We start from the raw sequence: 22,886 nt of genomic DNA, 5'->3' as shown, positions 1-22,886 counted from the left end.
TTAATTTGGATATTGGCTTCGGACTACATTACCCAGCTTGTATCACGTGATATTCTATGCGCGCATGCTCATTGCATTTGTTTTGATCATGTGACGGCCGACTCGAGCAGCTAGAGCACCATCTCGACCACGTGGGCGAAGTGTGAAGTTTTATATGTTAAGCGATTCGGTTGAAAACTCGTGTACGTGTAGTCGTTATGAAGAGTGGGTAATCAACGGTGTAGTTTGAGCAGTTGGCACTGGCTGTGCGATAGGAACGGTTAACGTTTCACTTGGCAAGATCACGCAAGCATTCTTCGTGGCACCGACAAATCATTTGACGACATGAAGCGAAAACGAGGTAAAGCATGGGTCCGACACCAACAGCAAAAACATTGAAATACGCTGGTAACGCTGGTCGAAAAGGATTTGATATGCTCCACTGGTTGCTATCTGCAGACAAACAGCCGGAGCCGAAGTTGACGGTGGAGCGGGTTCTGGCTCAGTTCAAATCCGAGTCTGGGGAGAATGCAGGGGCACCCTTCGATCTTCCGGTTGATGTCACTGTGGAAAAACTACAACTGCTCTGCAACGCGTTTTTAGAAACGGTGAGAACTACGTTGACGTTTTCGCAGCAGTGGACTGTGATACGTGCCCAGAAGTGTAGGAAACCATCTTTTACTAGCCTGCAACTCCAAAACATTGAAAATACTGACCCTAACGTCAGAATGCTCTGAATTTCTCTCAAAGAAAGGAAAGCCGGTAGCCTTACTACTCCATTAGTTGCGTTTTTTTTCTATTTTTTTTAAGTGTCTTAACTTGCAACATAATTCTGGAAACACGTTTCAGAGTGCAAAAATTCCGAGCATCAGTTTTGAGCGACAATCGCCTTTAAAGAGGAAAAAGAAAGCTTTAGTAGCCACATGAACACCTCATAAACTACTGTTTTGAGGCGAAAGCGTTACCAGCGTTACGAAAGAGTTACGTGTGTTAGTCATAGGCGCCGAGTTTTCAGTCTGAAGGGAGAGGGGGGGGCTGAACTTAGCATCCTCATTCTCTTATCTCTCTCTCATTCTCCCTCCCTCCCCCTTCCTCCGGCCATGCGCCTTGGCAAGAGATAGTTATTTATTTATTTTGCTGTCAGAGTACAGAGTACATTGCAGAGGGGAATGGTAACTCACAGCAATACAGAAGGTAGAAAAAGGTAAGGGGGCCAAGTACTGATCCTTGAGAAACCCTAGAACCGAGTGGACCAGTATAGCAATCAGCGTCATTAATACTGACACATTAAACACGAGAAGAAGAAAATCCATGGATCCAGAACTGTAGGGTCAATGTTCAGCACACTTAGTTTATGTAATAGCAGTGAGTTATTAACTTTATCGAATGCTTTAGCAATGTCGAGAAATATGCAGTCTGATGAAAAAGCTGAGTACAAATAGAAGTGCAAATCGTAAGTGAAGGAGAGTAGTTGAATGCCACAAGAGAAAAACTTTCGGAAGCCATGCTCTATTAGAAGAAATTGTTATCCTCCAGAAAATTAACAAGATGTGTAAATATATGTGCCATTATTTTGCATGCTATTGATCTCAAAGATATGGGTCAATAGTTAGATGGATTCTGTTTATCTTCGGCTTTATGTATGGGCAGGCAGTTTACAGTAAAATTGCAAAACTTGGTAGGTAAGCCGTTATATTTTGGTTGTAGATAAAAGTTTGTGTAGATAAAAGCTTGTGCAAGAGAGACAGGAGTACACATTTGTGTTGTAACTGGCTCCATATAGTTTGAAGAGCATTGGTATTCGATTCGCTGTTCAGAAAATTTTGGATATTTTGCACACCTCCAGTTTGTTGTCATTAATATGTTCATAATCTCTAGTAAAAATAAGTGAAATGAAATCTCCCAGTACTTCTCACCTTAACCTACCTTTATTTTAAGAAGGCACACATAGTGCATGTAGCCCTCGTTGATCAGTGTCACAATACCACAAACGGAATTTTTTTCTTTCGGTAGGCCACTGACTTGGGTCACATTTCTTAGAGTCGCCAATGAGTAGTGTGCAGTCTCTCGTCTCGCAGTGCCATGTGCATCACGAAATATCCTGCTTACAGTTATCACTGTAATTCAATGACAGTGTGTCTTTTGTGTCGAAGCCTCACAAGGTTGGCCAAAAGCAAGTGTCATTTTTCAAATGCAGGAGGAGAAGGTACCATATTTGTTTTTTGTGGACGGCGTGGAGATAAAGGAGTCACTAGCCAAGACACTGCTCACAAAGACAGTGCCCCTAGAGCCCGAGAAGGTGGTGGAAATTGTGTATGCACCCCAAGCGCTGTTCAAGGTACAGGCAGTTACCCGTTGCACTGCCTCCATTCCTGGGCACGAGGAAGCAGTACTTGTGACATCCTTCAGCCCGGATGGAAGGTGAGAGAGCCTTCCAGTTCGCTTTGGCCTCGTTTACACGATTCCGAGTCCAGTGTGTTTGCTTGGCCATATTGGTTAATTGTTTATAGCTGTTGCGTATTGCTAAAGCTGTCATATCTCGGAACCATTTGTGCTGATGGCCGGCAATAAAACATGGTTGAGTGGCATACAGTCATTGTTATGACTTGGGAAAAGAAGCCTACTGCAAAGTAATGCATGATGTAGCTCATTTTTAAATGCCTTCTATGCTGTATGCTTTGCTTTGTGATGCTTAAAGCTCACATTATCCATCATAATGAGTGGAAGTTGCTCAAAACTTGGAAGAGGAACAGTTGGCTTGACTTAGCAGCCATTTAAATTTCAGAAATGAGGGAAGCTATAAATGAACTATTCCTCCATGTGTTGACAAGTGCTTGAGGTTCTTTTTGCAGCGCAACAGTCAGCCTCTACATGGTGGATGCTAGTAGTTAAAATGTTACTTCCTGATCATTGTTTCTTTATTGAATACCAGCCTTGCCAACAAGTACTTCTTTTCAGAAATTATTTTAATGTCAACGTTTGATAGTGTAGAAAGCATTCAGCTGATGAAAGAGGTATTGAAAATACTGATGGCATTATTTTGGTCTGTATCCATGACTGCTGCTTACTAACAGACACTTGGCAAGTGGTTCTGGTGACACAACTGTCCGATTTTGGGACCTCAACACCCAAACTCCTCACCACACCTGTAAAGGTCTGTGTTTGTTCTTCACTGCTGTTAACGGCTAAAATTTCCGTGCTTTTGTTTTGCTACCAGTGACTGATGTCTGAAGTGCTTTTCCTTGCTCAGGACACACGAATTGGGTTCTATGTGTCACATGGGCCCCTGATGGAAAGAAACTGGCGTCTGGCTGCAAAAATGGTCAGGTGTGTTTCTGTCGCGCCTTTGTTGACAAATAGGGAAGGCAATAAAACTTTAATCATTGTACCAGGAGTGTGTGACAGCTCGTGTGAACCCTCTCCGTGCAGATATTCCTTTGGGACCCAGAGTCTGGGAAGCAAATTGGGCGGCCCTTGGCTGGTCACAAGAAATGGATCACATGCCTGTGTTGGGAACCTTTGCACCTGTGAGGCCCACGACATGTTTTCTTTTTACCTGTTGCTATGTGACAAGGTACTGCCTTTATTGTCACAATTGTACCTTATGAGGTACTTGCCGCAGTGTTGGGTTATCCCTACTGTTCTGGCAAACCCGATCTTCAAAGCTCTGTTCACTGGAAGGGCCAAGATGCCAGACTGCTCAAATAGCTTTTGACAAGAAATAGACAGCCTTTATGTTGGCGTTAGCCAGTGGTGTATTATATCCTTCATGGACCTGTTTCGGTGCTTCCGTCTTCGCTACATGATAAAGGAAAATTTTATAAATAAATTGCATACTATACACCTTTCCAAAAAGGGCTCCCTGTGCGCTGCCATATTGTTCCCTGGACTGCAGTGGCCCCCTCGCGCTAGCACGGTGGAAGCGGCGAAACGCCTCCTCTATGGACTGCTGGAAACCGGTTCCGCCGGCGCTTCCATCGTGCTAGCTCAAGGTGCCCACTGCAGTCCAGGGAACAATATGGCAGCGTCCAGGTTGGAAAGGTGTATTCAGTGCTGATGAAAAGGCACTGAACTACATTACTCATTCTTAAAACTTGTGGGCACTTCTTGTGCCCGCATTTTGCAGAGCTTGTGTATTGTGGCTGGTTGGCTCACCTTCTAGCCGTGGTGAGTGCCTTATATGGTGTATGTTTTGTTTTCAATGCATGACAGGGAGGCTGAACAAATATATTGCCTTCTTTTCCTCATGCTGGCCTCAGCATAGCTTAGCATGCAGCGAGGTTGCACTGGATCAGAAAAGTCTTCCAGGTTACACTTTCTCCAGCTGGTGTGCTCTTAGGACACCAGCTGGAGGACTAGAAGACGACGAAGCGGGCAATGGCATGGGCAGGAGCGCTCGAGCTAGGTTCGCAGACATTAAATCATATCATCGCCATCGGTCATGCAGTCCTTTCTTCATCGCTTGTCATCACGTAACATTTGGTGTAAGGTGCGGGGTACCTTCTTCATCCCGGTCCCGGAGCTTAGGAGCCTGCTGTACACCGAGGTCTTCTGTGGAGAGCTCACGGCTTCGCACCTCCCGGCGCTTCCCCAGCCTGCCAGGTATGCCCCGACACCGCTGCTCTTCACTGCCCCGCCCCAAGCCCCGACAAGAAGACACGACGACACAACGACCGCCGCAACTGCCCTGTGACCCCACTCACCGCCCACATGAGAACCCACATGAGAACCTAGACGACCCAACGACCTACGACCCCACTGAACCGAGACCGCCGCCACTGACCAGAGAACCCATTGACCACCGACACTCACACGAGAAACAAGTACCCCAGCCCCTGCCGTTGGGTGTGTCCACGGGCCTCGACGTTGACTTCCAGAAACCAGTGGCTCCTCAGTCTTCGTGGACCTGGCTTCACCCGCTCATCATCTCTTTCATCGTGATGGCAAGCCCTTCATCTTCTCTTCTCTGTTCATATGTTCTGCCACGCCCATCATCACATCCTGCTTATCATCGTCTGTGGCATTCTTCTAGTTCGTGCGATCGGGACGATCGCTTCGTGGCCCCGAGTCATGTGACGGGCTAGAAGACGACGAAGTGGGCAGTGGCATGGGCAGGAGCGCTCGAGCTAGGCTCGCAGACATTAAATCATATCATCGCCATCGGTCATGCAGTCCTTTCTTCATCGCTTGTCGTCACGTAACAATATTGTTCATAAAGTAGATATCTTGTTGAAAAATTTCTTTAATTTTTGCATCTTGCTTTTCCTCTCTCTCCCCTTTTCAGTGCTGCACTATGCGCTTTGCTTGGTCACTGTTCAATGCGAAGTCTTGTTTGTGCAGGCATAAGAGTGTTGTCTGCTTTTCACAGGAATGCAGAATGCCGTTCCCTGGCTAGCAGCAGCAAAGACGGCACCGTGCGCATATGGGACACAACACTGGCACAGACGAGGCTAACCCTTGCCGGGCATGTCCAGTCAGTGACCTGCGTCTGCTGGGGTGGCACAGGCCTTATCTACACTGCTTCTCAGGACTGCACCATCAAAGTCTGGAGGGCCGACACTGTGAGTTTTGGAGATTGTTTCAATTGCACAGGAAAGAGTAGGAGTATTTCAGCTTGTGTCATATTGTTTAATACACTTACTCCCATGGCACTGATGTGCTCTCATTGACTTGGTTGCACAGCCAACGTATACTTTGAAATGGCATACAAAAACACAAAACCTAGAAAAGCAAGCTTTTACAGTGCGTGATGTTCTTCCGCCTAGCTGTTTTTTGAACAGTGCGTTTTCCCTGCTAAATGTGTTAACTGAAATAGTAAGGGGGCTGGCTAGTGACAAATATTACCTGAATGACATGGGCAGGAAACAACAGGGAATATGAATAGGATGAATATAGTCAATGGAAGGGCGTGCCATGTTTGCTCTACAATATGTGTGCATGTATCGAGGCCAGCCATGCTTGCCAAGCGAAGTGTAGAGAGCTCTCCACATTGGCTCATGCCCTCTTGCTGTCACGTTGTGCAGGGCATTCTATGCAGGACGCTGCAGTGCCATGGTCACTGGGTCAATGTGCTGGCACTGAACACAGATTACGTGATGCGCACTGGTGCCTTTGATCCCCGCAAGCAGCAGGCCATTGCCAACTGCTCAAGAGGTTCTCTTTTACTATATATACCTTTTCTTTTTCTTAATAAAAAGCAGAACAGGTTAGAAGTGTGGAACTGCAGGGATGCATTTATTGCATTTCTCAGAATATCCTACCCACATGAAAAGAGTAACATAGCCCACTAATTGCGTAGATTGTAACCAGCTAGACTATTTAGAGTTACAGTGAACTGCACCATTATATTAGTAAGTTATTGCATCCTTCTGTGGGCAGCTGGAAGGTTACCAGAACCCCTGAGGCAAGTAAGGGTCAAAACTTGCACCCGTTGCATTTCTTTATGATCTGTGCACTTATTTGTTTTGCAGTGTTTCATGCATCTTATTTGGGCCTATAACAGTGTTTAAATCTGGTGATCACTGGTGCATTCAACTCGATTGATAGCTACCTTGGATGTCTTTTAATGAACATAAAGGCCACAGTACAAGTTACAATGCTGGCATGGGGCTCAATCCTCAAATGCTTCTTCTTGCAACATAGAGGAGCTTCAGCAGCGGGCCGAACAGCGTTACAAGGAGGCGCGGGGCAGCGAGCCCGAGCGCCTGGCCTCTGGTTCCGATGATTTCACGTTGGCTCTGTGGCTGCCAGAGACAAGCAAAAAACCTGCAGCACACATGACAGGCCACCAGAGAGTGGTCAACGATGTGCGTTTCTCTCCGGACATGCGGCTTCTTGCCAGTGCATCTTTTGACAAGTCTCTCAAGCTTTGGGATGGTCGAACAGGAAAGTGAGTTGCCTCTTTTCTTCAGTGCCTCTGTTTCTCATGCATTTACCTGTAAATCTTCAGGTGTGGAATTACACAGTAATAAATGTGTGCTCAGTGGCTAACTTGTTGAACAAAGAGGTGAGGTACGACTGTTTCAACAACCTGGAACGTGAAGCTTTTACTCCATGTAAACCTAGTAACTTGGAGTTTGTTCACAGCCTGATTAATAACTCATGTGGGTAGCAGTGTTATGTGTTTTGAACTAAACATCCCGAACCATGATGAATTTTTCTTCCAAGTGTGGAAATTCTGGAAGAGCTGTGGAGCATTCCTTTCAGGCTATGTGGCTTCACTCAGGTGGGCATTAAAGGGACTACGCAATATATTAATTGAGATTACGTAAAGCAGACGAGAGATAGGCATTCCATCACTCGTCACCCTAGCGCAAGAATTTTTGAGCTAGCGTCATTAACAACCAAGATATAGATGATTAAAAATTATGCTCCTCCTCTCCCCCCTCAGCTCATACACGTGGGGCATCAGGAAAAAAAATAAAGAAAACAGCTGTGGTACTGGGCCCTGCCCCTGAATACGTCATTCGCTGACGTTCGGTTTGCGACTTCCGGTTGTCACACCCAGCACCCCAGTAGTAGAGCGTAGGCAGCATCTCTCCGGTTTCTCTTCGCCTTCCTGGATTATCGCGAGTGGCTCCGGAACTGCCGACAGAAAGAGGTGGCAGAGGTAAATTGAAACCATATGCGCGAAGGGCATATGCCCTTCGCGCTTGCCCGAGGGCGCTTGCCCGCTTGCCCGAGGGGGTCGCGCGGCGGCACGAGCAGACGATTTTCACGGCTACCGGAAGTGTGCCCCATGACGTCGTAGCTGCCGTGGCTCCAGCGAATGACAGCGTGTGTTGGCCTGCCGACGCCACAGGACTAGTGACGTCTATTTTCACGATTTTAGTTTCAAAATCGGTCACTACGAGGACACCAATAGGCCCGCGAATTTTAAAAAACACGGTTTTTAAAAATTCATAATAAATTGCCGGCTCAGCTCCGAAGACTCGTACTTGGTGTGAATGCTTCTTAGCATCATTTCTAAGCACTGAAAACATTTACAAGCGACTTTCAATTCGTTGCATAGTCCCTTTAAATGGCCTGTTATTGCTTTGATTATGAGGTGCGTACTGTACATGCGACATTTCTCGGCACTTGATAAGACTAGGACCACGCTTCTTGAAATGCAGCTTTGTTGGTAAGGTTGTGATGTCATCACGAGTAAGTACATATTAGTAGCATTCAACATTTTCTTTCCACGTTTGTAGTGCTGTTATGCATTGCGTAGCGAGAACTTCATTTTTTGTTTTCAGGTTCTTAGCCGCATTGCGTGGGCATGTCAGCTGTGTTTACCAGCTTGCCTGGTCGGCTGACAGCCGGCTTGTGGTCAGCGGCAGCTCGGACTCCACACTCAAGCTGTGGGATGTGTCTACCGGGAAGCTGACTGGGGACCTTCCGGGACATGCCGATGAGGTACACAGTGACTTGTGCAGTAGTAGTCTGTTCTTTGTGCTAATGAATGTCATGTTTGGAATGGATTAGAACTATGGTGCCATGCTATATTGCTTATTCATATAGGATTTAAATAAAATGCAGAGGGATGAAAACTCACTTTTGTTGCAACTGTGCCAACACAAATCCAGCATGTTACACATTGCAGCTGTTCTGCACACCTTGTCAAAGGGACTGCATTTCAAGTTGCAAACGCAACTCTGTGCTTAAGATTGGTGCAGTAATTAAAAAAATTAAAAACTACCCAACTTGTATATTTCAACGGCACATTGATGATAAAAACCAATGACATGAGGAAACCCAGCCGTCTCCATAGACATTAGTTGTAGTATATATGAATGCTGGCGCAGCAAACGCTACTCCTACAAAATTTATGCCACTGCAAAGTAGTTTTGCTTCCTCTCCAGAGCCACAACTGATTTGTCTGAATTGGTGCACCAAACACCTTCCTTTTATTTTTAAATATAGTAAAAGCTGATTAATTTGGAAACCCGGATAATTCAAACTGCTGGCTCTGTCCCGGCCAACACCAGATGCTCGCTAACTTGGACGCTACGGGTCTTGCACCAGTTAAGTTGAACTGGCTCCCAAAGAGAAGCCATGCCCAGGTATTACCAGCATGGCAAGCAGTCGCCCAAATAGCCCTACTCATGCTACAGAATCGCCGTTGCACCTCTGATGTGGGCACAATGGCAGGTGTGACGTTAAACGGACGGCCCCGTCTGCGAGGTTAGTCCGACCACTTAGTTTTGGTTTTGCTTTTCTGAGCTTTGTGCCAGCCCGCAGCAACGGCTGCTTGACTAGCCAGCATCAGCCAGCCAACCTAACCCAGCTGAACACCAGTTGGCGCGTTGCTGGTGTTTTCTTCCCCCCCCCCCCTCCCCCCCCCCTTTTTTTTTTGCCACTTCAGCACCATTTCTTTTGCTTGCATCTGCGTGATTCTTTCTTCCATTATGCCGAAATTGTGCGCTCGTCCTGTGCCATTTGCTGATTGTGCGGTGAAGCCTCCGATGGCACCGCTTACAATGGGTGTGACGCGCTAGCAATGGACCTCCATTGCAGCACATGTTGAGGGATGTGACAGGCCCTTATTTTGGAGCAGTTCAGCTTCAGTGTTCCTAATAGCATGCATGCAATAAAGCACTGATAGAAACGTGAAAAACGGTCATTCCTGCAATGTTTTCATCTAAAAATTGGGCAACCACTGCCCAGTCTTTCACCAAATAAATTTATTGTGATGTAAGCAGTCCTTCACAGCTTTTAGGGGTTATTTGATAATTCGAACTTTCGAATGGTTCGAAAATTTGTTCCATTCTGTTTAAGTTCGAATTAACTTCCTTTCACTGTAAAAGAAAAGGGGAAAAATGGAAGGCGAAGGGCAATACACATGAAGTACCTCATGTGCCTGGCACATGGGCAGTAAAAGTGTGCCGCATGGCTTAAAATGGCTGCTCAGATTGCAAACAGTGACAGCAGAATGGAAAAGAAAGCGAGCAACGAGCAAGGTGCCATGGCTTGCTGCCTACTGTGGTGCAAGAGTGCTTAAAAGCCCCAGATATTCTCAGAAGTGATGCGCGCTACGAGGGCAGCGCACACTGTAGGTGGTCACAAATCTATGTAGGGAAGGGAGCAGTGCATGCCTGGAACCAACCCAATCTCCATGTCTTGGTGCAATGGAAAGCTATAACAGTATATAGTATTTGAATTGCAATATGTTCTTAGATAGTAAACAAGCGCATGGTGCAGCTAAGTGATGCAGCCCTCCCATGCTGGAGGTTGCAGAACAGGCCGGTAAATGGTGCATAATGATTTTGCTGGAGTTTTTAATAGCATTGCTGGATTGTTGCCCACTTTTAGTCACAATGTTTGTGTGCGACAGGTGTATGCTGTTGACTGGAGCCCAGATGGATCGCAGGTGGTTAGTGGAGGCAAGGACAAGGTGTTGAGACTGTGAGTACATGAACTTTGACAGTTAATGGGCATCCATTGTAAAGTGCATGCACAAAAGTCTACAAACCAAGAAGGGGCACTCTTTGTCCACGTAAATCTGTTTTGCTGCGATAGATGTACACTTCTTGCGTCAGTAAAGTGTGTAACTGACTGAATGCATAGATTTCGTGGTTTGCTTCACTAGACACACTGCATGCAGTACAAGTGTCTGTAAGAATGAACTGCAACTAGGCAGACTCATGCAAAATGCGTCAACTCTGCAAGGGTAAAATACAGTTTTATTCTGTAAATTTGGCGCCATTAAAACTCACAACACATCATAAAACTTGTACTGTACACTGTTTTGCCAAGAAAAAAAAAGATATGCCTGGCCTGTTTTGAACCAGCAGCATTGTTTAGGCATTTATAAATGTGGCAAGTAAAGTTTCTCATCTTGTGTCTGCTTTCATTGCAGGTGGAGGAAATAGGACCGGTTAGTGAAGATGGCACTTCAATGAAATTCTTTCCCAACAGGCTTACATTATGTATAAAAAAGTTAAAACCGAAAACATAATTATATAAACACAATAAAAACGCAACATTTTAAAAACTTGGAAAGGTGCTGTGACCTTATGGTCTATCACTGTTGCAGTGTGCGCAAATTGTATATTTGGCTGCAGGACGTGCTCTGTGCGTTCACAGGCAGCAGTTTTTTCTTTCACTCTTCGAGGGCTTCAACTACTGACGATGTGAAGGAAAACTGCATCTCTTCGCTTTCATCAGCTTCACTGTTGTCATCGTTGCTTCTGTAAAGTGATAAACCGAAAAAAGGGCATTAAATAGAGGCACTGCTTTGCCCAGAGATAAGACCTATATAATCAAACTATGCATGAAATCGATTGTGTAATGATCAGCCAGGACCATTGATAAAACCTCTGAACTTACAGCATTTGTCTATATGCAGCCATATGCAACACATGTAAAAATATAAAAGATTCTTATGACCTCAAGTCCGCACTTTCCCTCGTTTGTGTACGACGCACTGTCCCCGCATGGGCGACTTTCACAAATCGACACGATGCAACGGCAGCACTGAGAACTACAGTCTAATAAGGATCATCTGTGCGAAACTGCTGCGCTTGCTCTGCTGCCTGCATGATCACTGGCACATTCAGACGTTGGTGTAAGAGTTTTGTTGCAAAAATAAATACTATACCTCTGGAGTACTATTACATGGATGGCAACACCCTAATTAGACAGAAGGGCTACTAAGGCTCATTAGAGCCCGCGGACTGGTCAAGCAAGGAAGCACAGGTGCCCGCGAAGGTGCGTGCACTAGCTCTGGCAACTGGGCTAGCAAGACGGTCCAGGCCATTGAGGGATTGGACAAAGGGCCACACCCACTCTGCAGGGCTCTCTCTGCAGTTCAGTAAAGTATCTCTTTCATTCAATCGCACAGTCATGGGTCGGGAGGAAAAAACCGGTTCGACCAGCCTTGCCAAACACTTTAAAATTATCTGGCAACTGTGGTACACCCAGCGCATCGTCTGCTCCTTTGGTCCGTCGCGTCCACTTGACGTCATGGGATCGCAGACCAGTTTTTGCTGGCGTATGAATATGTGATGCGCGAACGGATCCTCGTGTGAATATGCCTGAACCGTATACCAGTCACATCAGGCGTTCCACAGGGAACTGTCCTTGGCCTCCTCTTATTCCTAATTTATATTAATAATTTACCACAAAACCTATCCTGTCGAGTGCGTCTATACGCCGATAATTGCGTTATACCACAGTTACTAATACACACGATCAAGAATTTCTTCAGAAGAACCTTAACCACATTCAAGTGTGGTGTAATCTCTGGTTGATGACCCTAAACCCCACTAAATGCAAGCTCATGTCTTTTCATCGCCATCACAACTCGTATTTATCGATATATACAATTTTTGATCTTTCTCTCCAGCTTGTTTCATCATATACATACCTTGGCATCACTATCAGCAGTGATCAGTTATGCCACGAGCATGTAACAAATCTAATCTCATGTGCAAATAAAGAACTGGGCTTCCTTAAACGTCACCTTCACCAATCTCCTCAAGATGTAAAGTTACTTGCTTATAAATCATTAATTCGGTCGAAACTTGAGTATGCACCTGCCACTTGGAACACACAGCAAGCATACCTCATTGAAGCCGTACAAATAACAGAGCAGTCCATTTCAAGCCTTTCTGTCCGTCACCACATTTCTAGCCTGCGCCTGTTTCACACATTTTATTATTCCCATCTCAAACAGGAACCGTACATCTGTGCACCTCCATCATGCACATCTCACTGCATCGGTCATCCTTTTAAGGTTTCATGCCAATGTGCTCAAACGACTACTTTTTCAAAGTCATTTTTCCTCCAAGCAGCAAGTCATTGAAACGACCTTTTCCACAAAATTGTAGCCATCACCTATCCACCTCCGTAGACGAGGTCACATCACACTTGTCATCATGAAAATATGTTATATGCACTTATGTTAACCCCATCCCCTATGCAATGCCCCCAGAAGGGGGTCTTTAAGGAAATAAAAATGAAACGAATTTTGTGGGTTTTCTAGTGCCAGCAGTAGAGAGAGCATGGGAATGGGAAGTTTCCATGCTGTCGTGGGGAGCTTGCAGGACCATGATAGCACAGTTCTTGTCAGGCACCCACCTACATTGCTTAGAAGTCTGTTCGCCTGGACTACATGGGCCTATGTAAATTACGAGCTGCTGTTTGTCAAAACGCATTGCTCGGCAAAATTGACTACCGGGCAAGTTTCAAGCAAGAAGAGTTTTGTGAGTGACTGTATCTAATTGCAGGCATAATTACGGATGATGCTTTGTTATCCATGGAGAAGGGCGGTGACATGACTTATTTTGAATTCTATTTCATTCTGATTCTTTTTGGACTTCGACTGTTCCATGTCCTCACTGTTACTAGGGTCATTCAGACAGCTGCATGAAAATTTCAGGGGTGCATTTGGAGGGAGAGGGGGTGTGGGGTAAAATGTTCAGACACAATATGAAATGGTAAAAAATGGGACAAAAAAAAAAAAGCTGTGGAACAAACACTACACCCCATATGACTCATCTTCGAAATAGACTAAAACTCTCTCGGCACAGTCCCTGTGCTAGATAGTCGACAGCTTTCATCTAAAAAGTGCATGCATTACTTGTATAGCAGCTTGCATTGCTCTCTAAACATAGAAAACGAGTTTATTCTAAAATGCTGCGACCTACCAGGTAAACACCCAAGGGTCATGAAAATAATTTCACAAAAATGGCAATTGACGCACTACCTCGCTCGCTGTTTCGTGAAATATTGTTCACTGCGTTCGCTATATGGCATAAAAAACCAGCATATTTGCAACAAGGATGCGAAATTCATCAAAAACTAAGGAGTCGCTGCTTGGTGCAGCCCACTCTCAGAACAGAACAAGCTGAGAGTTTGCTTTGTACACAGTTGTGTACATAGCATGTCAAAGGTTTAACCAGATTACTCGCAACATCATTGCAATCTACCACAATGGCTGGAGGGCCTCCGTGTCGGAGCAATTGCCACTTTGAACTTCAGTTGTACCCAACTATAGTACTTTTAAAAGGAATTGGCAACCTCACATTGACAGCCACGTTGACAAGTCCACTCAATCCAGGTTGTTCCGCTCCAAGCTGGCATAAAGTTTGGGCAAGCCTATGTGAGCTAGAGCCTAGGTGCTTCCATGCGAGCTGAAGCGAATCTGGGTCAACCCACTGAGTCGTGGCATGGAGAACAGGCAATGCTAATTCCAGTTGGGTGGAAACTTCTGTGAGCCTACTTTGCTATACAGCAATGAACTGCACTTTGCATGCCTTGAAGAGCTCTTTGGTTAGTCTTTCCTTCATCTTGTAGTGATTGTACAGACTGTGCATGTGTACTGAAAGTATGTGTATCCCAAAATTAAGGGGGGATGTGGGTATTCAATATTTTGTAGTGCAAAAGCATTACTTCACGAGGTCTAACCGGCTCACCTAGTTTGTGTGAAGCTTGGCCTTGAGGGTGACCTTGGCCAAACCATAAATAAATAAAATAAATATTGCCGCAACTGGGATTCAAACCCGCGGTGGTGCGAACAGATCAGCTTCACTGGCCACTGCACGAGAGCACTATGCTATCGCTGCAGCTGATCACGACTTGTGCTAAACTGCAACACACTCCCATGCTGTGCGTCACATATTGTCGTCTTCACCAACTAATACTACTATCGCCAGACGTGCCGATGACCCAGCAAAGCAAAACCTCGAGTCAACCAAGCTAAACACATGATTATGCATGTCTGCTCGGTTTAACTACATTAAAACCTACCACTTAAAAAAAAAAAATTCATTTAATCTTAACGAACCCTCACAGTCTTTATCATTCTTTCACACAGATTTCAAATCTGCGCTTAGTTTTTTGACAGCTACACTAGTTCAACAAATGTTAAAACACCCCCAAGTATACCGTCCACATCTTCTTTTCCAGTGTTTGTGATGTGCTCAGCAAATTCTAGAACAGCAGCAACTAGCCTGGACACAGGTTCTTTTCAGTGACTCACCCTGAAGGAAGCTGCTCCTGGTCACCCTGGCTGCCGCCAGTGGCGTGCACCGAGATGACTTCCAGCTGGCCACTGTGCAGGGATGCCAGGTACATGGAACCCACCGAAGACAGGCCCAGGAACCGGGGGCTGCTGACCAACACTATGCGGTGCAAGCCACTACAGGACGGCAGGGGACCACAAATCAGCCAAAAGGGGACGCAGCACAAAAACAACAAACGGCAAAACATGCTGCAAAGCTTCTGTTGCATTACTGCATTACCTAAGAAAAAAAAAAAAAGCATACATACTTCTCTCATCTTAACTGTAGCTTTTTCTCAGTTCTTAGGTAATACTGAGGCATCCTATCTAAAGCTAGAGCAGGATCCCTGGCTCGGGCCAAAGACGGGGTGTTAACGTCGGCTACATGGCACTTAAAATTCAACCTCAACCATCTGTAAATAATGAACGCACTAGGAGGTTTGTGTGCATACTGTGGGGAAGTGGCCATCTTAACATTAAACGCCATTTTAAACACTAAGCTGAGCAGCATGATATGGCAATGCGACACAAAACGATACAAGCTTCATTTGATGTAGCCTCAAGTTAACGCCGGCTTTAAGCCGTGAGTACAATAAATGCTGGTTCTTGAAGCAGAGCTGCTTCAACTGATGGTGGAATTGGCCAAAGCACCATGCTGACGCAAAAGCTGTAGCTATGCCAAGCCTGCAACTGATTTGCTGAAATGTTCCTGCAGAGGATGCAGTTGAAATGAGCCAAGATTGCAAAAGACTTCATAGACATAAGGCTAAGCGCCCGTTTGTGAGCAGCGTCATGCAGGTTTTACCTGTGTTTGCGAAGTTCCGTCGCTTGGTAGAAAACATACAGAGCTCCGCACATTCAGTGTCGGGCCTCTGCTAGGCAGCAGCAGACACAAAAGCTTTCCTTGCAGATTCCTCAGGACGTCTATAACTCACCTCTCTTTGGAGCCCCTGGCCTTTATTTCCAAGATTTCCACTGAGTTGAGATGCTGAATAAACAGGTGTGGTGACTTGTACGCTGTAACAATAGCAAACACACAACAATATCTGGATTCTGTTTCAGCAAAATGCACAGAAGGCTCAGCAGAAAAACAAGCTATGCAGTCAACAGCTATGTAGTTAACTACACTACATTTCAATGGACACATTATGGAGTTTTATGGACTCAAATAAAAGCAACTAGAGGTCACTTAGAAGCCATGTTGAGAAAGAATTGAAGAATTGCTTTGGTCAGAAAAATGGATGTGGCCTTGAAATATAAAAGGTTTTTTTTTGAAAGAGTGAGCATATGCCAGGAAGATGAAGATTTAAGTGTGTACCTTTCTAAACTTATCACCTCTCTTGATGAGTTCTGACTCCAAAGACTTACCAAAAGCAAGAGGCAGCCTCGACCATTTGAGGTCGTCACGTGTTCGCCGGCCTTCGGCATCCACAAACACTCCCAATTCTGCAAAGCAAGAAATCCAGCATTTACTAGTGCCCGAAAAAAAAAATTAGGGGGACACTTGAGCTCCACCCTGAGAATATGACATGATAGCATTAATGGATCCACCCTGCAGTTGGCACATGATAGGCCTAGTCACTCATGCACCATAATACATAACAAACACGTTAATGAAACTCTTCTGCGGACTGTCCGCACGTAGATACGGACACCGAACAAAGATGCCGCGCACTTCATACTGCTTGCGCGCCACCTGTTGGAGCAGTGCCGTGTACCAGATCGCTGGGGATTTCCGGTGACTGCCGTATGCCGGTGCCACTACGTGATCACCGACTGTGCGATAGAAGTTTCTGCTTCCTATGACGTACCACGAGTGTCCGTGATGTCATGGTTTCCACAGGCACACAGAATGTCTGACACTCATTAGCATACTGCCAACCACAAGACACACTAGACCGGAAGCGACATCAACCAAACTGGAAGTGAAACCGGAAGTAAAGTCACCAGACTGAGAGTGATGCCAGCTAAACAGGAATGAGAACCAGAAGTGACATGGCTTGGTTTAGAACAGCACACCTGACTTCCCAAATCGTCACAAAGCATGGAACTGGTTGCGTTCGAATGTGCGTGAGATGCAGCACAGAATCGATAGTGGCCTGCGGTCCTCTGGGGTGCTTCCACAATGAGAATCAAAGGAAGACGAGCAGTTTATACTGTGAAGGCCGCCTCCGAACGGAGAATACTGAAGCCACAAAGGTCGCGTGTTCCACACAGATGCGGTTCTGCACTGAGAAATGAAACAAAGATGAGGCACATTTTTTACTGCTCACATGCCATCTGTTGGATCAGCAGCGTACTTCATATCGCGGGGGCTTACCACTGGCTGCCGCAAGCTGGTGCTGCTATGCCACGTGCCAACGTGCACTTTGCTACTTGCTTAATTATTACTCCTGTAATTAAAACCTCTCACTCAGATATACACATACTCACTAGCATACAGCCATAAGATACAAATTTATGTGAAAGACCACACAACATATATGCATATAAATCCCCGTTTATACCCAAGTCGTACCAAGTGTGCCTGCATGGCCCAGGGGTAGTGTGTCTGACTTACAACTCAAGGGATGTAATTTTGAATATCAACTGAAATTCCTGAAATTTTTCTTTAAGCGGAAATCCTTTACTTTATGAAGTTACCACATTTGAGATATGCAACAACCTGTCATTTGCATTATCTGTCATGATTTTAATCACTTTCATTCCATAGATCCACGTGTGACGTCACGTGTGATAAGAGTTTCGCCGCACAACAACGCTGACGGGACGCCGCCGCTTATTCCCCTGAACGGGAGCTTTAATGCTATAACATTAATACAGCAGCCCTTGCAATCTGAGCATATTCTGAGCGCCTTCTCCAAGCAATCACCATGCTTGAAGAATGATCGGCTCTGTTTTTTTTTTATTATTGTGTGCCCAAACATTCCTTGCACTCAGTAAGGCTTGTGCTCAGTGACACCAACTAGTTTCTGCAGAACAAACACAAGCAGTATAAGACCGCCGCTCATTTATCGCCTTGTTAGCTTTTTTTTTTTTATTACGCTGTTATGAAGGGGGTGAACTCAGCCAGACAGCGCACAGCTCTCTTGAAACTTTCTTCTCCGCTGGGGCCACGTGAGCATGCACAACTCTCCCCCAAGTAGACATATTGAAGTAATTATTGACTTATCAGTGCCACTGAGGCAGGGGGGGCCCTTCACTGCTTAGTGAAAGCAGGTGTGCCGTCAGAACCAAGAAGGGAACAAACCGATCTTAAATTTACTGGCAGGCCTACCTTGTTTCTAACCTATTAACAAGATTCTATATATTTGGAGTAAGCATGACACTAGCCCTGCACTGTTTAGCACTGAAAACTGGTCCCATAGCAACTGTCACTGCTATACTTCTAACAAAACTGCTGCATTTGTATTCCTCTCTGGTTCAGGACAAGCTCGGGACAGTTTCCCCATTTAGATCTGCCCCTCAAGAGAATAAAAAAGCCACCTCTACGCAGCTCATGATGAAAAGAGTGTGCAGCTGATGTCATGCTCGGTGCCACACAAGGCGAAGCTGTACATTGCGTTTGGGGATGCGAGAAAATCTGAAAAACTTAGTAATCCCTAAAGGATCAGGCAGATAATGACCCCTTATATGGCTATCTATGCAAGGACTGGCAAACAGAACCTCCCAGCACTGTTGGCTCACCATGAAAGCAGAGGAGGTACTCGGGATTGTAATCTGGCGGTGCAACCTGTAGCACTGAGACCGGAAAGCTGCGCAGCTGTCTCGCACCGTACATCAGGAAAGACAGCGAATGGTCCGTGGGATCCAGGAACTCTGCACACATAAATGCACATTTTGTGATGCACAGGAAAAGGCAGAGCAAACAAGATATGCGCTGTAAAAATAGTAATAATGAAAAGGTCGCTCCGGAAAAGAATATCTCCAAGAATAATAAAGAGCCAGGATATGAGCCAAGCTAGCTAAATCTGTGATGCGACCACATGCATAACAGGTGTGATGTTAACAAGACGTGCTCTAACAGTGTCCAAAGACTATGGTCCTCAAAGTGGGCCTTGTCACCTGGCTTGTTTGAAGCATGTACTGCTTTTCAGGCAACACATACTCCTCAGAGTGTTCCACACGTATATTGCTATGAGCAATCGTTAAAGCTTACCACTGACCAACACCTTTGAAAGTGGGAGGCAAGTTCAGTGTGGTTCCGTGCTATGACAGTGTCACACGCATCCTCCTACATATGGACATTTCTTTTTTTTTTTTCCTGCCTTGTTTGTAAATATGGCGTGAATCAGTTTATTCTCAGTCAAGCAGTGCCCAGTGATGTTCACGGCATTTCTGTCAAGCTAGGCACGTATTGGTGGGCGAGTTCGTTCGACATTATTGCTAAAAGGCGCCAGGAAACTTACGACAGACGGAGAAAGAGACACGAGAAACATATGCAGGTGCTGTCGGATCTCCACTCTTATGGTGTTCTTTTTATATATGACGCAGACACAACCCCAGCTCAGAGAAAGATTTCATGGCTAGGAGCTTTGACCACACATTATGGCCGAAGCATAGATCTGATTTGAGGAATAAGAGGCTATGATCAGGTGTGTTTCAAACTGAGTGCTTAGAAGCTATGTTATCGTATGTGCAGTTTAACATCCCAAAGTGACACATGGGCTATGAGGGACGCCATAGTGGAAGGCTCCGAATAACTTTTGACCCCCTGGGATTTTATTGTGCGCCGACATCACACAGCACACAGCCGTTTTTGTATTTCGCCTCCATTAAAATATGGCTCCCGTGGCCAAGAACAAACCCATTATCTTGGGATCAGCAACCGAATGCCAAAGCACTGATCTTCTGCAGCAGACAGAAGCCATATTTTGTCCACTGGCACATGCAGATGCTGTATCTAGACACAATGATCAACACGCACAAACAAACCAACAAAAAATAAGATAACTTGGAAACACTGCTTACCCTCGATTGTGTAGTCCTTGGCATCAATCTCATAGAAGATGTCACAGCCAATCAGTATGGTGTACTGTGTGAACAAAATGCAGCTGCAAGGCTCACTGGTCTTTGCAACCTGCAAAGCAAGAAACCATATACTGCTTTTTCAATGCCAAGTTGAAAAATACCACTGGCATATATGCAGGTCCTTTTCAGTGCCATGTGGCCTGTTTCTAAATCTATAATCATTGCATTTAAGTCTCAGAAAAGCCTGAGTGGTATCAGTGAGTTTCTACTGTATTAACATAGAATGCATTACAGTCAAGCCGATTATGTCGAACTCGGTTAGACCAATTATCCTTTATATCGAATAATTTCTGAGCATCTTAAAGCTACAATCTGACTTTATAGTAAAATGTACAGCTACATTGCACAAAAGTTAGTCGTCACATCAGATGGATATAACTTCAGGCAACATTGGGCGGCTCAAGAAGCTAGCTTTCTCCCCGCATGAAAATACAGCTGCTATTGATGCTGTGGTGCTAAGTAGCGCGCAAACTAATGATGACGTGAATTTTCCATGGCGTAGGTTGCAGGCATGTAGCCAACCAGCAAATATGCGTTTTTCGCGCGTTGCGCCAGTTGTGCCCGCGCTGTCGTGCAGTCCACCCATACAGTGCGCCGTGCTGCCATGGCATAGTTTTCATTGTCTCTGTGTACGTACGATATGAACTACTGCATAGTGGAGTGTAGGAACAGCTATAAAAGCTCCCCAGGTATGCTTTCTACAAGTTTTCTGGCCGCTCTTAAACGGGAGCGAAGACAGCAGTGGATTGTCACCGTTCGGAGAGAAACACGAGTGCTAGTTGCACTTCATTGCTTTCGTAATCTTTACTGCATTGCTATTATGGTGCAGCTGTGAAATATTAATGGCCACATTATGTGCCCCGCCAAGCATCATCAGTGCCTTCTGACTGCGTCTTTAATAGCTGTATGTGAAAGAAAGCTGCACGCTTCTTTCCTCGGCACAACTGATCAGTGCGCGTCTTGTGCATGGCGCTAATTTGTCAAAGTGAATGCAGTAGAGATCGCGTCATGTTTCACGCGTGGCTTTGGGTCGTCTGTGAGTTCTTTGGTCACCGGTGTGTTTAGACGACATGCGAGCCGTAAAGTGTTACTACTGTGTGCATGCTACTTGTTCCTAGGTTTTGCACACCTGACTCTAGTTTTCACGTAGTTACGGAATAGCATTCATTGCGTATTTGCAGAATGGCCATGCTGCAGCTTTCGTTTCAGGGCAAAAATTGCGGTTTCTAGCCGGCATCAAGTTGGAATATTCGGGCGTGTGTAGCAGTGCTCTGATGGTTTGATTATGACATAGAAAATATGTCACGACTGTGGCTTTTACTGAGAGTCACCTTACTTTAAGCTCCCAATTGTTTGTATGTAATTGCCAAGCAGTTGGTTGGAAGTTCTTGGAAATTTTAAAAATATATTCGCCTGGGTTCATTTTGCAACTAACACCTCTTGCAGCTTGTTTGTTGACACATGTCTGCTTTGCTTACATGCAAATTTACTAAAGCTAAGGTAACTCAAGTGTTAGCTTTAATTACATGGATGGAGACAATCAATTTGCATGCAGGCTGAAGAAGCCAATAATAATTCCTGGATGCAATGAAGTGTTCTTTCTTTTATTAATACAGCATTCAGTTTGTGATATGTACTATGCATGTAGGCATCGCTAAAAAGCACGGTGAATAGTGAGTGCTTGGGATAGAATGTGACAACGCAAGGAGGTACCTCTTACAACAAACCGTTGCTTGCCATACTAACTTCTTCAGTTCACATTTCAAAGCATGGTCTCCCCACAGTGGCCTTGTGCCTTCCTCTCAAAATAAAGGACTCTCAATCAATCAATCAAAGCATAGCAACTGATCATGCCGCAACCGTGATGTCGCCGGACGCGGTGGCTCTATGGTTGGGAAATTAATTTGGAGCTCTCCACTAGAGCGTCCCTCATAGCCCGTGTCATTTTGAAACTTTGAACCCCACAATTTAGATTTACTAAGTTCAGAATGCAGATAAAGAGGGAACAGCCTGCGGGGAGGCAGTCACTTCAAAAACTAGTGCTACCACAAACATTAGTCATATTTGTAGCTATACAAACGAAGCTCGCTTGCTTGTTCAAAGGCTTGATGATTTCAATAAAGGTAGTGAAAATCATTGCCAATCAGAGTTCACATTGTTCGCTTGTAGACAAGCGTGCCACCTATGCGTTTCTCACGCGCGCCTTTCTCGCTGGCTGCTCGATTGGGCGCACGAGGCAAGTACCAAGACCATGACATTTTTCTCCAAACACACTGTGTAAGTGTAAGCACAGAGTTCAAACCACAGAAAGAGGCAGTGTACTCAGGACCAGCTCCATGTCCTAGCCGAGCTTGGCAACACTTGCCTGTGGCAAGCATTTAATATTCTATTCTAGGCAGTACATATTCTAATATGAACATTAATATTCTAGGCAGTAGTAAATATAAAGTAGCCCATGAGCTTCTAAAAGCGCACTACATCAAATTAAAGGGCGAGTACTGCATAAGTGACACATCTGTTACCCTGTGTAATGAGGGAAAAAACTTCCTGCATTATGCTGATTTGTGTGCAGACTTAAATTGTCCCCACCCCCCCCACACTTTAGGTAAGTGTGTACACTGCCTATATAAGAAGCATCAAGCTGAATAAAACCAGTTGATAGTATGCGCTCTTTCTATGTCCATTCTGCTTCCTGTGTTCACCTTTTATGTATCGGCAACTCGTTCTTATCTTAACAATGACTCAATGAATTCATTGATTCAGATCTATCGAGTTGAACCTTGATATAATGAACACGGATATTATGAATAATCAACTACATTGAAATCTTCCTGAATACTTTAACAAATATATGCAATTTTTACTTTAGATATCGAACTCGGTTGGGCTT

At 45.1% G+C, this 22,886-nt stretch overlaps 2 protein-coding genes across 5 annotated transcripts in view; one reads left to right on the top strand and one right to left on the bottom strand.

Annotated features, from left to right (window-relative positions):
- Window positions 1–106: 106 nt before the first annotated feature.
- Nle (notchless protein homolog 1) lies at window positions 107–10,962 on the top strand. The gene is made up of 12 exons (XM_089575168.1): window positions 107–340; window positions 439–587; window positions 2,177–2,400; window positions 3,054–3,133; window positions 3,230–3,306; window positions 3,409–3,506; window positions 5,348–5,540; window positions 6,003–6,132; window positions 6,622–6,868; window positions 8,217–8,376; window positions 10,295–10,365; window positions 10,820–10,962. Exons 1-12 carry the CDS (start codon window positions 325–327, stop codon window positions 10,830–10,832), a joined length of 1,458 nt encoding a protein of 485 aa, XP_089431294.1. The 5' UTR covers window positions 107–324; the 3' UTR covers window positions 10,833–10,962.
- The window catches only part of LOC149365090 (citron Rho-interacting kinase-like), a 198,835-nt gene continuing 186,572 nt past the window's right edge, over window positions 10,624–22,886 (bottom strand). For all 4 annotated transcript variants that reach the window (XM_089575158.1, XM_089575157.1, XM_089575160.1 and 1 more), the window contains 6 exons: window positions 19,937–20,045; window positions 18,653–18,784; window positions 16,334–16,411; window positions 15,901–15,982; window positions 14,945–15,103; window positions 10,624–11,150 (listed from right to left, as the gene is read on the bottom strand). In XM_089575158.1, coding sequence (XP_089431284.1) covers window positions 11,063–11,150; window positions 14,945–15,103; window positions 15,901–15,982; window positions 16,334–16,411; window positions 18,653–18,784; window positions 19,937–20,045 — 648 coding nt within the window. In that variant the 3' untranslated portion in view covers window positions 10,624–11,062. The remainder of the gene's footprint in view (window positions 11,151–14,944; window positions 15,104–15,900; window positions 15,983–16,333; window positions 16,412–18,652; window positions 18,785–19,936; window positions 20,046–22,886) is intronic.

Source organism: Amblyomma mixtum, chromosome 2 (assembly GCF_055824585.1).
Source record: "Amblyomma mixtum isolate Tamu chromosome 2, ASM5582458v1, whole genome shotgun sequence".
Lineage (NCBI taxonomy): Eukaryota > Metazoa > Arthropoda > Arachnida > Ixodida > Ixodidae > Amblyomma > Amblyomma mixtum.
This window is presented reverse-complemented; position numbering and strand designations above follow the sequence as displayed.